The 21,427-nt window shown below is 32.4% G+C and overlaps 1 protein-coding gene across 1 annotated transcript in view; it reads right to left on the bottom strand.

The window, feature by feature from the left end:
- Nucleotides 1–21,427, bottom strand: part of CDC40 (cell division cycle 40) — a 41,920-nt gene that overhangs the window by 15,739 nt on the left and 4,754 nt on the right. Inside the window, exons 2-7 of the mRNA XM_006926070.3 lie at nucleotides 16,746–16,832; nucleotides 10,353–10,482; nucleotides 4,772–4,855; nucleotides 3,152–3,291; nucleotides 1,912–2,008; nucleotides 453–592 (exon numbers count right to left, since the gene is read on the bottom strand). Of these exons, the coding sequence (XP_006926132.1) occupies nucleotides 453–592; nucleotides 1,912–2,008; nucleotides 3,152–3,291; nucleotides 4,772–4,855; nucleotides 10,353–10,482; nucleotides 16,746–16,832 (678 nt within the window). The remainder of the gene's footprint in view (nucleotides 1–452; nucleotides 593–1,911; nucleotides 2,009–3,151; nucleotides 3,292–4,771; nucleotides 4,856–10,352; nucleotides 10,483–16,745; nucleotides 16,833–21,427) is intronic.

Below are 21,427 nucleotides of genomic sequence, written 5' to 3'. Positions count from 1 at the left end.
CTTGCCTCTGCATTAGTTTAAATATTATCATAGTTTATAAACCAGGTAACAGCTAATCTTTGAAGGGTGGTAACCTCAAGAGCTAAGGCAAAATTACTGAGGCTCTGATGCTAGCTAGGACAAGCCCATTACTCACTGACTTGGTGCCCAAGAGGAGGAAAGCTGTGGCAGGAACTCGGAGGGAAAGACCGTAAGTGGATAAAACCAGAATCACAAATTCTTATGTCACAGCCAATCCAGATAACCTTGAAGACTGAGTCATCATTTGTGATTGGTATGTGTGGGTACCTCCAAAGCCTAACTCAGGTTTATCTTCAATTTATTTTCTCTGCTCTATCTTGACTTCCCTATATCTTTACTGGGAACAGTGAATATTCCACATCAATAGCTGAAACTTTACATTGGCTTCACTATTATACATCATAACAAGCAAAAATAACCAATTTGCTTACCTTGGTATGTCCGGACCATACATGAATTTGTTTTTTGGGAAGATAACACTTCTCAGGTGGCACAGCTGACCGAAGATTAACACCAACATCCTGAGGTATGTGGAGATAGGACCTGCCTTGATAGTCATACATTTCTTTAACTGAAATAAGAAGGCAAAGGAAAGCAATGAACAAATACAAGCCACGGCCATGAAATCTGTATCCTTAAAATAAAAACGTTTATTCATAGAGGTATTATTCCACATTAAGAATTTGGTAATAACATTCTGATGATGTTAAGACCAAGATTAGCTAATATTTAGCTGCCTGAAACCATCACTATTATTTATAATTAGAGGTATTTTTGAATTTCTAAATATCTAGAGAATATTAGACCTCTAAATAAGATCTACAATTCTTTTACTCAGTTACAGATTTTAGTGATACATAAAAGGCTTCACTGCAGTATAATTACAGTGAGGGAAGAAAAAATAATACTTGGGCCTTGTGAGTCACACTGGTGAAGAATCAGAAGCAAAAGAGGATAGGAAGGAAGTTAAAACAAACCAAAAAATATTAGCTATCCTTTCCCCCTGCTTTCCTCTTTTATGCCTTTCTAGGTTCCTTTTCCATTCCCTTTTCTACTTTCAACACAGATTTCACAATAAAGTCACTTATGCAAATTCAATGGCATAGTATATATAAGGCATTTAGTAGCATGCCTGGCAGAGTAAGTAATAAATAAATGCTGGCTGTTATTATTATGGCTGCAAACACTAGAGTACTAAATGGACTCCTTGGAGATAAAACTGGAGCTCGAGAAACCAAATATGGCTTCATCAAACCTAAATATTTGATATGTGATATAACATTAGAATAATCAATACTATCAGTACTGAATTATTCTTTACAGTTTCAGGAACCATTACATAATTTCCTAAATATAACTATTAATGAACCAGGTACATTCTAGCATATTTATAATTTATTTTGGTGTATATACATTTCCTTCCACAAGTCAAAATAAGTATGAGAGTCTTAATCTCCAATCTATTCACATAAAAAACAAAGTACATTCTCTTAAAGTATAATTCAGTTACTGTGAGAATACCTGGAGAATATTTGATTTGGATTAAAAACAAAAAAGGTTAAAATGACTGGGCACTATTGACATACCAGAAAGAGTCAAGTTTATCTTAGGAAAGAAGGTGTGGAACATTTAGGTTTCTTCTTTATCATTTTGTAAAAATTCATCAGCACTAAAAAAAATCTGTTGCTATTATTAATCATGCTATTTCTCTCCCTTATTAGAACACAGAAGAGTTTGCTGTAATTTCTTTGAAATACAAATTGTCAAATATAATTCTCAATATAATGAATTGTAGGAGCTAATGACGGCGACTGATATTACATGAACAGAGACTAAAGTAAATATCTCTAAGTTTATCACAAAAATGAAGAAGCATAAAAAATATATTACCATGTAAGATTGTCTTTTCCTCCCCAGGTTTCTCTTCCTCCTGTTTGCCTTTTTTCTGCCTCTTTGCTGTAATTTCATCCAATTCTTTTTGTTCTTCCTAAGAAAAGTAAGGAGTGAACTTTAAAATGGAAGTTCTAGAACCCAATCATGGCCAAAGCTGGTCATAAATTCTTTATAATGAAGTCTACTTTTTGGTGAAGCAATAGCTTCAAGGATGTCTCCCAGGATAATGATCTCAACTTCTTAACAGATTACAAAATGATAATAAACACATAATGGTTACTACTTAATACTTTTAAACTTTTTATACAAAATCTATCCTTCTGAAACACCTAGAAATAAATTTAACATATTATGCTAACTACACAAGTGAAAAGGACTAGGAGTTAGAACATCTAGTTCCAGAAAGAAAACTGAATTTTAGTACATAATGTTGTTCTTCAGTAAACAGCTTTTATATAGTCATAGGGATATAAGTAATGACAATAGATTTGTGACTACTTTTATGGGAGGAGCAGTGGAAGGAAGGTGAAGTAGTAGAACATCTTTATAATAACAAGTCAAACAGATGATGTATAAAATAAGTAAATAGCAGCATTATGTATATAACTAAGATAGATGGAGGTAAGATACAGACAGAATACAAGCTTCGTGAGGCTAGGATTGTCTTGATCTTGTCCATTACTGTATCCCTAAGATCTAGAACAGTGACCGTCTAAGAGACAGAAGGATCAGAAGGTAGGGAGGAACATGGTAGGGGTCTATGGTTTTACTTAATAAACTTTGTAGTATAATTAAACAAACCAGAAAAAAATATATATACACATTACTTTGATAAAAATTTTAAATAAAATAATAAATAAAACCCACATTGACTCTAAAATCATTGAAAGGCTGATTCTTTAGTTACTATCTGAGTATCTGGTACTGGAAGAGCAGCTACTATTGCAGCATAACAGCTTTATCAAGGGGATTTTTATTAAAAATTGTTCAATGTTGAATTATAATAAAAAAGTATGGAAGAAAATAAATCAGAGAAAATAAAGTAAAATAAATCAGAGAAAATATAAGTAAAAATATTCCAAAGAAAAATAAAGAAACTATTTTTTCAATTAATAGAGGTAGAAAAATTTTGATGAGTAATTTGGTTTTCTAAGGAAATTTGAAGTTTATTAATATAGATATGCTTCAGAGAGATACAGCATACACCTAAATTGACAATGAAATCATCAGAGCTTACTTCTGAAGGTTTGGCTACATCTTTTTCATCTACATATTTTGCCCAAGGTCCCAAGAAACCATCAATATTAGATGCGTCATTTTCTTTGAACTTTTTCCTCTTTTCGATTTTCTTCTGACCAGTTTCAAATACAGTTAAACCTACATTAAAAAAAAAAAAATAGACATCACGAATATGGTTTTTCTAAAGAAATAGCAGCATATGAATAATTTTACTTTATATGGTTAGAAAAAGGTGATTATTCATGTGACCAAAGATGTACTAAAAAATACAAATAAAATCTGTATGAATATGCCAGATATACCAACTTATGTCATACAAAAAGGGATTCGACCTGGGCAAAGAAGTTTTCTAACACTGCAATATTTTGTAAGTTCTAATTTATGTCAAGAAAAGACCCAGCTATGTAATCTTGTAATAGTATGCAATCCTTTTAATGAATCACAAATCTATATAAGTGGATTACCACTTTTTGAAAGAAACTCAGCAATTTAATATTGCTAAATAATGATAAAGCTACCTTTGAAAACAAGAATAAACTAAAATTTATCATTTACAAACAGAAGTAGATGAAATTACATTAAGTAACTGATAACTTATCTTTAATTTACCTATAACGCAGCAATATAAATTTAACAGTTTCACAAGAATCTGGTATTTCTTCCAAGTGATCTCAATCTAAACTTGACCTCTAATATAAATCTTAACAGTAAGAGGGAAAGAAGAAAGAAGATGTTTGTGGTTGAGCTTTAGATTTGAACAACAGAAGGGGGCTTCTGTGTACAGTCATGAAATTGAAATAAAGGTTTATGGGAGTCATGGTCACAATTCAATTGTTAACTGAGAATCTAGCTATACACATGTGTGGCTTGTAGAGGTCTAACTTAAAGGAAAAAGCTCACCTACGTTAATACAAATCAGTTTCCTTTAGGTTCTGTGTTATAACAAAAGCTTGTTAAAATTCTCTTTTAACAATTATATAGTTTATATACCTAGGGCAGCTTGATCACATAGGGTCTGTAGCTACTAAGTGTCCTTGTACAAACAGCATATTCTGTTTTAATGAGCATTTTATGAATAAAGTTCCAATGGGCCGATGACCTTTGTGACAAGCTGGCATTTAGAATTTGATACTTGCCTAATAATAAACACAAAATGAATATGAGCGCAACCATGTATTTTAAAATACACATTCAAAAATTCAGCTTTTATGCAACATTTCAAAGACAATCTCCACAGACATGCACAATGAAATTTTTTCTGTTCTGTTAAAATGGAGCTTGACATTAGCATTGAGAAATGACTTCTAAAATTAACTTATATACATTAATTATAACTTATTAAATGATTTCTACAGAGTCTACTTGGTACTATGCCAGGTACTCACAATAACTCTCCTGTTATAGGTACAACGATCTTTCCTACAAATCCAGTAAGTGGCAAAAGCAGCTCAAAAACTATAAGTTCTAAACTATATTGTTCTAAACTGAATCAATATTGTCTCAACTTAAAAAAAAAAACAAAACCAAGAGCTAAATAAAATACTAGATTTTTCCTGCTGTCTAAAGTCAATTTGCAAGATAGTGATTATAGGTGTATATATAATCTCAAATAAATTACCTTGATTTTTTTCAGCTTCTTCTACAGAACCAATATACTTAGTAGCCACTTGATGATTATCTAATGAAGGGTCCAATGCATAACCTGAAAGGAAAAAAGTACAAAATATTGACTCTATTTTTTGTCATTTACAATTCACTTTTATTCTATGCAAATATATTCCTTTCACATTTTCCTCCCCAGATGTCAAAAATGGTCTCTTTAACTTAGGACCAATCCTTCTTTCCTGAACTACGTTTCTACTTAGAACAATTAACCCAAATCTTAGGCTAGACCAGGAGTGACTTCAGTAGAATAAGAAGTATCTTACAGGATGAAGCTAGCATACCGACGTATTACTAAGAGCCTCTCAGGCGAAGATATCATACTGCTGTGTTAAATTTTTTAAGAGCTTAAAAATATACATATATTATACATTCAGAAATTTAGAAACTCTTTTTCTTGTTGGCAACAGATAATACATAGCTTAATATATCGAATTATATAAACTATTAAGTAATAAAAAATAGGGTAAGAAGAATCACAAAAAAATCTAGCTATTATTTTGAATATCCTATTCCCAGTAAAGACAGTCTGTCCTCCAAATTTTAAAATAAAATATTCCTACCTCATAAATCATTATTTACATATCCTTGGTAAGAGAAGTAAGGATATCTACTAGCATATGAATATACTCCTTCAACTAGAGATAGAGTATGTAGCTACATATAAATGTGGTCTCCAGTGGTCTACGGGAAGTGAAGGAAAGAAAGTCTATATTAACTCAAATCAGTTTTTTCTCAAGTAGGGGTGCTAGCATGATAAATGTTTGGTAAAATCAGTTTTAACAGTAATCTAGCATATTCACAAAAGAGAGATCATTAATCAGTCTATGGCCTACAACCACATGAACAATCATGGAGTATATAAAAGTACTAGCCCATTTTTTTCTTAAGGACACATGTTAGTGGATATAGTTAACATTTTCATTTTCCAGCTAAAGATTAAAAGGCACTTCTTTTGAGAAACAAAAAAAGATTTGTCATCAAATGCACTTTTCAAAGAAGCTGAGGTGGTAAGTGCCCAACTCACTCTCATGATATGCTTAGAATAGAAACAACCACCTGTCTATTAGCTCATTTGCATGTAGTTTTCTTCAGTATGTAAAATATGTTTTTAGCCAGAGAGAGCCTGAAAAGTATGTTTGGAATAGAATCTCTGAAATCATAGGTTCATTTTTTAATATGTAGAACAGAGTTCTATATACTATTTTTCACTTTTTTAATATATAGAACAGGGTTCTGTAAAATGGTATTTTTAAAAAATGAGACTACATAAGGCTCATATAAAATTTAGACAACATATCATAAATTAAAAGTCCCCACCTCAATCATAAAAACGTATCTGGAATATAATTCAATCTTGAAGAATATGTCTCTATAAATGTCATTGCATTATGTGTTTAGAGGGATGGAGTAGGAAGCACAGAAGGAAGGGTGATTCCTGGTCCCTGGTCCTTCCTGTGTTAACTGTGTAAGCACCAATCCTCAACTTAATCCGGCCATAGTCTTGTTTCGGAGAAAAGGAACTTATGCTCCTCTCCTTTACCACATCTTTTGTGGTAAAATCTTTGCTGGTACTATCACCATTAACACTGCTGCCTCCCACCCCAGGTGATTAGGGTATAATAGTATTTCATTTACAAATAAGAGAAGTTAAACTACTTAGCTAGACATCAAACTAGAAGTCAGCCAACATCGGAATAAGATAGAATTCTAATACTACAGAATTTCAGTCCAATCTGTTTTCTACTCTTATCTCGAATAAATAAATATATCTGCATTTTAGTTCTGAAATATTCTTATCTTTCTGAAGTGTATTTTCCATTTTATCTTTCTTAATGGAGTTAATATCTTTCGCTTATAGTCTTATATGAAATGGCTATCGACGTTGATAATAATCCCTAAGAAGACTATTAATACTAGCATCCAAAAAGGTAAATGAGAAGAGACTAAACAATTTGCAAAAGCATGGTTACAAATACAGGCATACCTCAAAGATATTGCGGGTTCGGTTCCAGACCACCGCAATAAAGTGGAGTAGTATTCTTTTTCCTGGCGGATCATCTTGCCTTTAATTTGTAAAAAAACGCAACATCTGTGAAGCGCAATAAAGTGAAGCGCAATAAAATGAGGTATGCCTATATATGTAAAAACCTTCGACCTCACCAATAGTCCAAAAGAATAAAATTTAAACAAAGACAGATAATATTTTATCAAATAAAGGAAAAACAATCATGGATCTTGGGTAAGGAGAAGTAGTGGTGGCGGTAGTGTAAGAAGAAAGAATTCTTTTGGAAAGCATTTTCACAATATGTAACAAAAGCTTTAAAAACATTTATATTTAGACCTACTTCTGAGAATTCACATTAAGAAAATAATGAAAAAACTCAGTTTTATGCACAAAGATATTTCACCACATTTTAAAAAGCATTTTACTGCACTTTAATATATACATTACCACATTTTTAACAGTGAAAACTGGAACCAACTTGTAATCTTAATAAGAAATTTTTATATAAATTACACCTTCATTCAGCAGAGTATTTAAAAAATCATTTAAAAAGGTTAATCAAGATTTCCTAATATTGAAGTTAAAACTAAGTTACTAACAACTATGGTGAAACTGAAGGTGTTTAAATTCTATTCTCCACTTCCATAGACTGGTGCAGAGAAAATTCTGGGTGAAGGTAGAACAAGAAATCTCATTGAGAAGCCCTAAGACCAGCAAAGGACAAACAGACCAGGAGTCCAAGAGGAAAAGGGAGGTAACAGGACAAAGGAATTCATACAAACCATTGAGAGACTGAGAAGTTAGGAGAAATACCATAAATGTGAGCTAAAAGCAAAACTGTAGAATAAGTAAACGAGATGATACAGCAAATGAGACCATCTTCACTGATAAGGACTCTACAGGTGAGTTCTGTGGTGAACTAAATGTATTAAACAATATAAATGTTCCACAAGTAATACACTTAGATTACAACACTGCTACAACTATTTAAAAATGGGGCGGGGGGAGCAGAATTGTTTGTTCTATATCGTAGGAGAATATAACTATGAGACAGGTAAAACTGAATTCATGGGCCAGCTCCTTTATGTCTTGTATGTAACACTGGCACAAACAGAAGGTTTGCTCCCTGGTACTTTGCAAATGAGAGAAGGTAACAGAAAGTTCTCATGGCCTTACATTCTATGTATAAGAGCGAGAAAAAACTGTTTCTCTCACTATCTAAAAGGAATCACTGTCCGAAATTAGACAAGAACTTTCTATGAGGAATTATAAGACTTTTAAATTAACAGAAGCTATACTTGCTTAATACTTGGGGGGAGGAAAAAAAAAAAAACGGAGACTGCTAACCCTGAGGTTGATTAACTAGTTTATTGATTTAAATTCAAACAAGATGCTCTCAGTTGTAAGATTATAAGGGAGACAGATCATAATTTTTTTTGTTTTGGAACTGGCCACTCCCTCTATTCCAGGCTGCCTACTCTAGTATAGCCCCACATTCATTTTTTTGGTCTTTAATTCACTAAATAATTCAGCCTGTGTCCTAACCCAACCCCTCCTAATGAAAGAGGCAAAAAACACCAGGTTTAGAAAAAATAAGCCCATTTCTTAAGCAAGGTCTAAAGCCAACCGAATAATTGAATAATTTTAAATACTTACTCTTTTCCATAGGATAATTTAAGAAGAAAAGTAGGTATCAGCATGTTTAACTGGGCATTTTTTCCCATTTGGTTTTAAAGGAGACTTTATCTAAATTATTAGATAAAGGGCTTAAGGCCCTTCTAAAGTCTATAAAGATAAGCAAAATCTTTAAGTATGTTTTATTATAAGCTAAAATATAATAAATTCACAATGCAATAGAGCTGACTTTTATGTGCTCCATACATACTTAAATGGGATCCCTTATTCAAGCAATGGGTACATGCATTTATAATCATTTTACTGGACTGAAGTCTTTTAGGTAATTTTAGAGGCACACAGTTAAGTCAATTATAACCTTGCCATGGTGAAATATGATCTAATAAATAATGATCTAATACACGATAATCGTTTTACAACTAGCTTCTAAGAATATATTATGATAAATAATTAAGACTATTTGTACTAAACCTCTAAACTAATTTACAGTGAATCCATTTGCATCACTCACTAAATAATAAAAGTAACTTTTTAACATTAGAATAATGTAAATTATGACGCAATCAAGAGATACTACATAGCTCTTAAAATTGATAAGCTTTGAGATTATAAAGTAACACTGAAATATGCTTATGATAAAATATTGAATAAAAAAGTGAGATGTAAAATTTTCAATTTAGAAAGATTACAACTCTGTAATACAAATATGAATATGAAAAAAGACTTGGAGGGATAAAGACCATAATGCTGAGTATAGACATTTTAGTATAGTGAGATTATAAATAAACTACTTCTCTTTCTTAAATGTCTAAAATTTGTATTACTTTTTAATGAAAATAACTCTTATTAAAAAGCATCACTAAAAACAATATTGTATCTTAACTGTTTTTAGTCCTATCTTATAATAATGAATGTTAATGGTAGATGAGACAGAAAAATTTGTTTAGAACTTTAAAAAAAATTTTACCATAAGAAATAAAAGGAGGTACTAGAATTCTAACTGCAAAGAAAAAAAAAAAGACAATACTGCTGTCTAAAATGTGACTATTAAATTACTGTAAAAAAAATTCAGAGTTTTTAATTATTCTATTGGGAAAGAAATATCAGCATAAGTAATTAATTCATAAAGAAGACTGCTTCTACAACAGGCATAAAAACATTCTCATTTACTTTGCTCACCCACCCCTACCAAAAAGCTCCTTAAAGCAAAAAGGTGATCCGTATGTCTATCAACTTAAAGATGTGGATTATAGGAAGAGAAAGGAAAGGCACTACCCAAAATGGACAAATCTGATATAAGTGATCAGGACCTATGATCTGTGTGGAACTCTTAACAAGGACATTATAAAGACCATTTTCTTTTACAGGGGATTCCCAGCCTTGCATACACATTAACTTTGTTACATCTTGCCATTGATAGGATATAATTATTTCATTCAATAAATTTGTGGCCATTCTATTTCCTGATGCCCCTCAGTGATCAATAGAAAACTTTTCAGGGTTAAAACCTGAGAAACAGAGTAAAGCCAACAAGTGTATAAGACAAAAAAACCAAAGTAACCTCTTAATCTATCCTGTCATTTACTAACTTCAATGGCAATCCACATATAATATACATTCAATAACAACTGTTCATTATCAAGTACAACAGAATATTGTTTTTAAGACAGCAGAATATTTCTAGCACTCAGAAGTCATAGCAGATTTAGAATGGCAGCTAAAAATTTACCTGCCCATTTGAATAAATATTTATAGATGTGTATAAGAAAACATACTACCCTTTTAGAAGGAATCCAGATTAATAAATTTAAAAAGACAGAAAACAGATTTTTCTCACATACACGCATCCCTTCTAATAAAGTCAAACTTGAAACTGTAAGTCTTATCATCTTACCATATGTGGCAAAAGTTCTTCTTTGCTGTTCAAACATGAAGTCATTGATATGAGCTGGTTCAGCATATCCAGAGAGCATATTTCTAGGGGCAGCCATTTGCTGTGTCCTAAAGGGATTTTCTGGTCCAAACTGCAGTGTTACAAGAAAAGAAAGAAAAAAAGAAGAAAAGAAAAACTTAAATTTTGAGAGTGTAAAGCTTGAATTACTAGAATATACAATGTACAATATATTTTCAACTCTAAAATCATCAGGGTTGACTAACCTATTTGGGAACATGCTCAGGTCACTTAGTTCAGTGCAACTGGACGATGGCTGATCAGGACTGCTTGTCAGCCCCTAGGACAGAAGGAGGGGGACCTAGCTCACCCAAGTCTACATGTGGCTATTTAAATTTAAGTTAACGAAAATATTCAGAAATGTCACATTAGCCACATTTCAAGAGCTCAACAGCTACGTTTTGTTACTGGCTACTACACTGCCATCATCTACTACATTGTGTCATCACAGGAAGTTCTACTTGATTGTGTTGTTCAAGATAATTGAGACTTACTATAGTTTTGTCTAAACCATTATTTGGGAGATTTTGGGTGACTTTCATATCAATAATGGCACCATGATGTAATTAAAAATACATTATTTCTCTACTAGATATGAGTTCCTCAAAGGTGCAGACTTAGAATCCTCAATACTTACAACAGTGCTCGAAATATAGAAAGCACTAATGAAGAAAAGATTAATCAGAATCCCACTGGGGGCAGAAGATAGTAAAACAGACAAAAATAAAGTGCTTGAAAAAGTCCCAAGGAAAAGACAATATAAATGTAAATAAAATTTCTCCACTCCGAAAAGTCATGCTATGAAAGTCTTACACAAAATAGCTCCATTATTATCTGTTTATTATGCTTTGAGTTTCCGAAATGGCTTTCCAAATGTTATTTAATTTGTACAAAAATCCTGGAAAGTTAGAGAGGTATTTCTTTCTCATGTTATAAATGAAGAAAAAAAGCCAAAGATGATGTATTTTACCTGCCTTAGAGCCAATAGTTTTATTAATTGGTAAAACAAAGGCTAAAATACATCCTAATCTAGCATTCTAATACAGCATAATAGTCCTTAAACATATACTCGTAGCCTCTAACTTTTACAAAAATTGGGTAAAAAAATTACCAAAATATATTATATCCAGTGCTATTATAAGAGGTATTGGGAAAATCCAACTCTTTTTTGTTTTAAAGCAAAGAATAAAATGAACTTCCCACTTTGGAAATAGTGAAATTATACAAGATATTTTTATTTGAACTCTAAATGGTCTATTGTCATGATGAAATATTTTGACATTAGAACATCACTGGTCATTAATATTAGAAACTATCTTTTCTATGATACATTTCCAGAGCCTAAATATAAATTATTTATCTTCTTTTAACCTGAATATTGCCATCTCTAAATATTAACATTATACTATGCCCGAAAATCTGAATTTAAATGTCAGGGATGCCTTAAATTTCTCTTGCTTTAGAAGAAAATAAATTACAATATTCTTTTTTATTGATGGCTGCCATTTATATGTTTAAAATAATTCAATGTTAAAATATCTGATTTATATATAAAGCTTTTATTGCTATTTATTCTAAATTATAACAGGATAGTACAAGACTTTGCAGCCCATATTAGTTCTTTCTGTGCTGATAAGTGGAAACAAAAGGAAAAAATCTAGATTGCCAAATGCTGGAATTCACAGTTAATTTCATTCAGTGATGAAATTTATTATAAAACAAGAAACAGCTAGAAAATTAAAGATAATCAAATAATTTAAAAGTTTCCTAGATGCTCTACCTGCTGTAGTCAGTTATCATCTACAAAGCAGCATGGGCTTACCTCTGGGGGTAAAAAATCTAAAATGATAAAAATCCCTATTGTTCTTATTGTAACTCCTAACACATAATAAATTATCAATTGTGCTTATAATTTCCAATTCGAAAAAGGAAAACACAAATTCCATAGTCTTATTTTATTAAGATTTTACAAAAAGAGAACAATTCTTCTATAGGACATACACATCAAACTAGATTCATCCTTTAAAGAAAAATTCTCACTGCTAAAGAACTTTGATCTCTATACAAATATAGATCCATGTATTACAGTTAAGTATATCTTATATGTGGTGCTATTCCTAACTCAGTCTAAAAATTTAAATATGCTTATGTTTTATAGATATTTAAGCTGAGACAACAAAAAATCTTCTAATGATACAGGAAGCTATTGAGGGGAGGAGCCATCCACTTCTGGCTCACCTTCACTGCCAACTTACTGGTAGTTAGTGGTGACCCCAAAGACATTAAATGTCAACAGATGAAGGCAGAGAATGTTATTTAGTAGGACTCAGCTCTTCCCAATTACTCAAAAAATGTCTCCCAGATGTTTCTGGTCTCTGTGAATATGTATGTCTTTTAATTCTGGGTTAAGCATTAAAAACAAAACAATGCATAAAACACACACAAAACTGATTTTTAAATACTTCTTCTCAACTTTTGGTAGTTAACTAAGTATAAATGTAAATTTGTATTCAAGTGATTAAAAAAAACACATTGAAGATAATTAGGTATAAGTATTAAACAGTTTTTAGCTAAGATAATATTGAAGTACACTGTAGTCAATTGGAATCGTAATCTCCCATATAAAAATATATACATTTAAGTATTAATTCGTATCACTACACCCAGAAGAATATGTGATTTTTCTGGGACAGGTAAATATTCTTACATCTTTCACCTGAGTGGAGTAGTGATTTATTTATAGAGTTGGAAGAAAGCATTTTAATTTTTTAAGGCACTGGTTGAATAATCTAAGAGATCTGCATATTACAAGGCAGTGATTCTCTAGAGTCTTCAGTAGGTAGAGTACTTGAGTATTTGAGGATCAATGTCTTAGCAGTATATCATCACAGGAATTAAGAAATTTATACTAGTGAAAACTGACAAGCACATGAAATCATAACCGTAAGTTCACATATAATAAAATAAAACCCAAGTTATTGAATTAATAACCATACATATATTGTTGGTAAGTTTTTCATTAATATTAATTGCATTCATCAATGTTTAGAATACTTGTAAACAAATTTTAAGGTGAGAAGTCTGTTGATTATTTTCTACAAATTTGAAAAAGGTCACTAAAATTCAATTTTACTGGAGGAATACTTCAATCTTGTAAGACATAAGAACAGTTTAAATATTATTAGCATAAGAATATTTTATTAAGGCTGGTTCTATGACTTTGGGCCTCAGTTCCCTCATCTATAAAATAAGAGCTAAGCCATATGATTTTAAAGTTCATTCTAACATTAATATTTATAGCATCCGACACAGCCAAATTTTTAACAGTAACTGGCATTTTTTTCCTCTTAATTTTTACATTTTTTTCTATTCCTAAAAGTACTATATTTTAAGTCTGAAAATCTCTCTGAGCTTATGGGTTTTATATGAGTCTAGAGAAGCTAACAAATTCACTTTCCTCTAAGCAGATACAAAAAAGATTGTGTGAAAGGAAGAAAAATGACTAGACTAAAACAATGGCTATTGTCTTTAAGTTCTTTCTATAAATTTGAGAAAGTTTATCTGGATAACTAAGTAGACCATTTAGGAAAAGTCCTTGGTTACGTGGGAGAAAAAATGTTTTATAAAATAAAATAGCCAATTCAGTTAATTTACTGAGCTGACAAAGTCAAAGGCAGGGGTATACCCACAATGGCCTTCAAACTGGTCTTCCAGTTATAGAGCCATTGTTAAGAGTGATCTGGACTCAAATTTGCAGGCAGTATAATTTGAGACTTGGTTTCCTTGCTGTAAAATAGGGATAAGAGTACTTACTTCATAAGGTTGTAGTGAAGACTAAAAGAGATAAGGAATATAAATATATAAATCCTTCAGTATGGCACCCGGAATACAGTATAAATGGTAGCTTTAATTGTGCTACTCCCCCACTAAAGAACCTTACAAATCTATCATATATTAAATCAAGACCAAACTCTTCACCTTGGCCCCCAGAGCCCTGTGTAATATTATACAAAATACCATTCTAGTCTTACCTCCCCGTCTTCCCCTACTGATAATGACTAAAGCATTTCTTTTCTTTAGATCTTTTATGATTTGGCTCAAGTGTGTCTGTTCTGCCTGGAATCTTTCCCCCTAAAAGCCTTCCTAGCCATCAATGCTAATAACAGTAATATAAATAACAGTAAGGGCTAACATTTGTTAAATGCTTACTCTGTGCCAGAGAGTTTCCTAAGCATATCATACATTATCTCATTTATCCTTATAACTCAGTAAAGCAGACATTATCTTCATGTGACTTATGAAAAAAAGAAGATAATCTCAGGTCATACAAGAACTAAAAAGAGGTCTGCTTAACCCCAAATCTCATGTTCTTAAATTAGACTGTATTGCTTACTTTAAATACTATTTCTCTCATGGAACTTTTTCTTATCTTTACAACCAGACGCAATCTCTTCTTTAATCTGTCTAGTACTTTAAAGGTACTATAGGAAACAGTCTAGGCTCTATCTTTTTAAAAAATACATTTAACATATCCTCTCTGGTAAAAATTAGCTTGAGGAAAGGGGCTATATCTTGTTTCTAACAATGGATTCTCAAATATGGGAATCTGAATTTCATCTAGCAAAGTTCCTAGTAACACTTTTCCAGACTGTGCCAAATTGTATAGATCCTAATCATAAAATTCAAAGTTAATAATCTGTTATGCCACAGACAATTCATTGGCCTCCAGGAAAAATTGTAACTTTTCACTTTTTAGTCTCATCATTCTTTTCTTAAGTTACTGACAAGCAGAGAAGTGTTCCTAACATAAACTTATTTATAACTTCCTAACGTGAGGGGAAAACCCCCCAAATATTAAAGAATTGGTAATTCCACAAAGAGAATCCGCCTACTACCTTGTCAATATCACCACAAAAAAAAAAATCTTGACCTTTTAAATTTTCTTGAATTTTGAAAGCTGTAATCACAAAGCATTATTATTAGTTATACATAGCATCCAAAAGTTATAAAAAAAGAGCCTTCATAGAAAATATATACACTGACACATAGGAATGTCTTACATGACATTACTTCCAAATTTTCTCATTTTCTGATTTCAGTGGCCCTATTTCACTGAAGTACTGTTCATTTAAAAAATCATGAAGCATATATGCAATATACAACCTCTCTTCAATATGCGGGCTAAAATGGTGCCAGGGAATATGGAAGAGCCTATAGTTCGACAGGCTAGAAAGATTTAAAAAAGAACAGAATAAAATTTAAAATGTACCACATTTCAGAGCATGAAAATGAGATTTTTGCTTACACCTAGAGAACAGCTAGAGCACTGTTTAAATACTAGCACTGACATCATTTCAATTGCCATATGTTAAGTGACTACAGAAACCAAGCAAGCAAATTGTGAAACAGCTTTATGTCTCTGCTTTATCAAAACAACAACAGCAGCAAACAATGACCATACAATAAAAAATGAAAAATATTAAAAAGTACCTTTTCCTCCACCAAGATGCAGTAAGGTTTGCCTCCTCACTTCCATCTTTAAAGTGCTTCTTAAGATCCTGCTACTGAAGGCTTTTTAAAAAAATAATGACCATTTTCTGACATTTCTATTTTATCAAGCATTCTTTTTCCTTTTTAAAGGCAAAATATCTAGAAATTTAATCTTTTCTACAAATGTTCCTACAATGGGTAATTTTCATAACTCCTGGTTTTTTTTTTTTTTTTTTCCTTCCTCATCTTTAATGCTTTCCTTACCATTTATCATTACCATCTTATGGAAAAAAGAATCCATAAGATGTCTTACTCAGAGCAGGCAGTAGACATTGTGACTACTTTCAAGCAGTGGCTATGTCAGTGTGGCACCTTTTTAGTGTTTGACATAGCAGTATTTATAACTAGATGTTTCATAATAGACTATGCATTGATGATGTTACTAAAGCAAATTCTTTTTCCCTTATGGTTAATTTGTAATACCCTTTACCAATACCGAGAGGAAGACATTAACTAAGTTCACAGCTAAGCATCAGATATTTTGAGATTTCCTTTTTCAAAAGACATAATTCCATACTATCAGGTAGTTGTATGCTGGTAGATAAACAACTGTGAATTCTTAAAAGTATTCGCACAAAAACATATACACTATTTAAACTTATAGAGAGCAGAAGGATATGTTTTCTTTTTCTTTTTAAATTGAGATATAGTTGACGTATAATAGGATGCATTTTCTAAAAGTAGTATACTTTTGTGAGAAAAAGGAAAATTTCGCTGTTGATCTACCTATGTATAATTTAAATACTTTAGCAAAGGCAGAATCTTATATATAGTATGTTTTCTCACCTCAGGAGCAAACATAGTCTCATAGGTAGGATTATACTGAACCTCTTTGACAGCAGGGTCAAGGTGAACTCCAGTCTCCAAATCTTCCTGAAAGAAAACCAAGTGAACATTAAGATCTGACAATTTTATTTTAAAACTATATTAAGGTCACACTAGCTATTTTAATACCAGTTTTATGATTAATGCCATATAATTAATAATTCTACTAATCAAAGACTAATAAAAGTAATATACATCAGTATAGAGGTTAGAATGCATGACAAAAATATTTTTCTTTCAAAAAACTGACTTTATCCCAACTGAACAAATCAGAAATTTCTAGATAAGTTAACACTACTCAAAGCCTTAAGAGTCCAACTTCTCTTTGTTATTAATTCAAAAGACCTGATTATCTGGTTCCAAATTCAGGAGAAGCACTCCTTTATTCAGCAAACCTTATTAGATATATACTCAGATGGCACTGGTTAGGGACTGCAGAGGAAACAAAAGGAAGTGACAGGGCCTAAATCTTCTATCGCCTCACTCCCCACAGGAGCCAGTGTGCTTCTTTTAATATTCGTCAGATTCCGTTACTCCTTTGCTCTAAACTCTCCAGTAGCTTCCGAACAAAAGATACAAGGATCATTACCAGTTCTCCTCAGAAAGTAAGTATGGTTCCCTAGGGAAGTTTTACAGGGCATTTTCATCTTACTGTCTTGCCCTTCACCAAAGCAGGAAACCTAGTTTCTATACTTCTCAAAGATAGTCTTTTGGGTATCCCTTAAACTTCCTTCCTCACTAGTTTCAAAATTGTATCTTTATCTTATCACGACTTCAATTTCTACTCCAAATTTTTATCTGCAGTCTTGACCACACTCCTGGCCTCTGGATCTACATATCTAAGTGCCTACTGAATATTATATGGATGTTCCACAGTATCACACTTGCTACGTCCAAAATAGAAGATATTACGCCATGACTCCACCCTCAGTCACAAATAATTCAAACACTGAGTCTCACTAAATTGACCTCTGAACAATTTCTCCAGCAACTTTACCCCCATCCTCCCTTCTTCACATCCCGGCCCCTACTATCCTAGTTCAGGGCTTCATCATATCTTGTGTAGTCTTATACCTCCTTATCTGGTTTAATATATCTCCACTTTTGTCATAATTGACTAATTGCTGATTTTTAAAACTATCACGCATTTTCATGCTTTCTGTGCTATTGGCGATGTTACTGTCTTTGCATCTTATGCATTTCCTTTTGTTATCTGACAATATGTCATCATCTTATTTTCCTTGATACCGTCCCTCTTTCTGGCTGAGGCAAACTGTTTTTTCGTCCACAGTCCTAGGGAATGTTTTATATAATGCCTAATGGCACCTGTGATATTGTATTATTTGTTGCACATGACCTTTACTTACATTTTATATCTTCACTGCCTAGTAGAATGCAGGGCACTTGGCGCATGTTCAATAAATAATTGTTATATTAAACTGAAGAAAAGTCAAATCCATAAGGAAATTAAATAGAATGAAGGCTGACCGAAACCACTGAATTTGGCAATGATATCACTAAAGACATTTGCCAAAACAATTTTGATAGTGGGGTGGAGGTATGGGAGGCCAGGTATAAGAGGAAGAGGTATAACTGAGGATTTAGAAAAACAAGACAGTAATAATTTTTACTCTTTCAAGACATGTGGTGATAAAGAAGAGATGGGATAACAGATTTAAGGATTTTCAGGGTGAATTAAAGTTTGTTTTTTTTCCCCTCTTGTAAAAAAAGACTAGGTCAAAGATTTAGTCAATCACAGACTAAAGAAAAGGAGTGAGTAGGGAGAAACACATGAAAAGGAAAGGATAATCAAAAGGGTGGTTATCTTGGAAGAGGTGGGAGGGGAGAATCCAGGACATAGTTGGAAGATTAGCCTCTGAAAAGAGAAAGCTCTTCTTTGAGATGAAATAGAGATGATAGAGACAAGAACAGGTGATGAGTGACAGATGTTTAAGCTGGTGGGAGATGCTGGGAGTCATAGTTGGTAATTTTCTTTTCTTCATGTAGTTAGGGGCACAAGCATCTTCATAAAGCGAGTATGGTAATTCATATTCATTTGTTCGGTCATAAATATTGATTGTGTGCCTATTATGTGCCAGGCACTGTTCTAGGCCCATAGAAATAGACAAAGATCTCTGCCGTTGTGGAGCTTATATTCTAGTAGGGGACTGAGAGACAATAACCAATAAGTGAATTATATAGTTTGCTAGAAGAGGGCAAGTGTTATATAAAAACAGTACTTAACATTACTTTAAAGTCAAGTGCCAGGACCAGGGTAAACACATTGTCTCATATAACCCTTAACAGTATCTCTCTAAGTATTAGTAAGATTAAGTCACTTACCCAAAAGTACTAATAGAATAAATGAGAAGGGGAAGAGTAACCACAATGAACCATGTTATAGAGACCCAATTAGCAACAAACAAAAAATGGCTGGCAGAATATCAGTCAGGATTCTTAACTGCAAGCTGCTGAAACTCTCACAGTCTAATTAAACAGTATTGAATCCTGAGTTTCTCATAGCATTGCCAAGAAGAGTGGAAAATCATCTTAGGGAATTAGGCAGAAATAAAGGGTGAGTATACAGATGGAAACAACTCTAAATCAATCATATCAAAAACCAGTCCAGTGAGGACAACAGTTCACTATTACTGAAAACCACTGCTAAACTGTTACCTGCTACTGGATGCTGCTGTTAAAACTACTAGTTTGAGAAACTAGATAATGTTGGTCACCACTGCCACTTAAAAATATTTCCTTGTTTCTTTGTGGATTAATTTTGGATTAGAATTGAGGTGGATGCATTTGGCTGACTGAGCCCAAGCTACAGTCCTGAGCCTTAGCTGAAAGGGAGCAAGGAGAATGAGAATCTGGGATTTCATTTCTGAAGGTAGGGGACAGGTAGGGATATTCTTCCCATTCAGACTCTTTAGAAAGGGGGTTCAAATGCTGGGCCACCTAAAAGAGGATACATAGATATTACCCTAGAGTGCACACCAGAATCTTCACTCTCTTTCCTAGGGCTCAGTAGCAAAACCCAGTACTATAAAGTTAAAAGGTTATATATAAATCGCTTATGCTGCATAAAAACTAAATTAAATCCTTCATTTCTTAATAGTCAACGCCTAGTGATAAACTGCTTAAGATCCCAAGAGGCTTAGACACATTCATACCTCGCCAATGGGTTTTATAGAATACAGTTGCTAGAATCACTTTATAATATGATTTACTAGCTCTTTCCAATGAAGGTTATTCTAAATTTGAATTATTTTGAACAGAGTACCGTGAGATACCAGGTTTTAAATTCAAAGTACAATTTTAAAAGAATTACTTTTTATATGAGCAATGGTGGCAACTAATAAAAAAAAAATATAACTAGCTCTCAGTCTCTGGATCCTACCAAAATCATAGGACAAATTGAACATTCCTTCAGAAAATAAAGTTATTAATTTTACATTTAATTAGAAAAACCTGGACAACACCACAACATTGTTTTAATACCCATCAGTAGTTCAATAACAATTGGGCATGCAATTGAAATTACCACAGAATTACAAAAGATTTCTATTCAGTTTTAATTATACATAAAAATTCAAGTGCAGTAAGTGAAAGGTACCCTATAGGTCAAATAAGTTTATCTTTTGTTTATTCAAAGAAATTTGAGAATGAAACTAAGTAATATTTACTTTCCAGTTCTTTATACATTTCTTACTATTAAATAAGAAAATAGATGTGAAAGCACTTTATAAACTATAAAACAGAACACAAATATTAATCTTATTATAAACTACTTTTCAATTTATGGTATAGTTTTTTCCCCCAGAAAGCAGAAACAAATAAACTTCCTAAAATGGGAGGGTAGGTGAATGAGATGAGAATAGAAATTCATATAAAGATATCCTTTGAGTTTGGCTCTTAACAAATGCAGAGGAAAAAGGCAATCCATTTGAAATTTACCATTTAAGAAAGATAACCCAAGAAGTTTCGAAATGTGCTCAAAATTAAAGGCAGAATTTTAATTTTATGCAGGTTGGCTATGTTAAAGCAAGGAATACATTGGGCGAAAAGCAACACAGTCATTGACAGAAATGAGAGAAAGCAGGTCTGCTTTCATTTTTTTAACTTTAAAGTTGATTAGCAACTCTTGTAACCCAACAGGGCCCATTACATGATTTTCAAAGTGCAAAATCTGACAATGTTGCATCAAAAAAATTTTTTAACTAGAAAAATATTCATTGCCATACACTGGAGAACACAAATATGTTTAATTGGGGTTTGAGAGTAAGATAAAAGGGAATAGGACTAAAATAATATGTGAAAAGAACTGAGAACTTCCCAGAAATATTGAAGACTCATATTCTAAACCAATCAATTCACAATTAAAGAAGCCCAACAAATTCTGAGCAGGACAAGTAAAAAGAAATCCACACTTGTGTATCACATAATGAATATAAATAATAAAAATATATTCCAAATAAAAGGGGGTTGGGGACAAGTGTCCTAAAAACAGTCAAAAGAAAAAAAGCCCAGCTATACTGACAGCTGTATCAGTAACGATGAAAATCCGAAGACAGAATATTTTTTGCTGAGAGAAAATAACTGTCAGGTAAGGAAACTAAACCCAATGGAAATATCCTTCAAGA

This window comes from Pteropus alecto, unplaced genomic scaffold, assembly GCF_000325575.1.
Source record: "Pteropus alecto unplaced genomic scaffold, ASM32557v1 scaffold79, whole genome shotgun sequence".
NCBI classification, from domain to species: domain Eukaryota; kingdom Metazoa; phylum Chordata; class Mammalia; order Chiroptera; family Pteropodidae; genus Pteropus; species Pteropus alecto.
The sequence above is the reverse complement of the archived record's forward strand: the minus strand, read 5'-3'. Positions and strand labels throughout refer to the sequence as shown.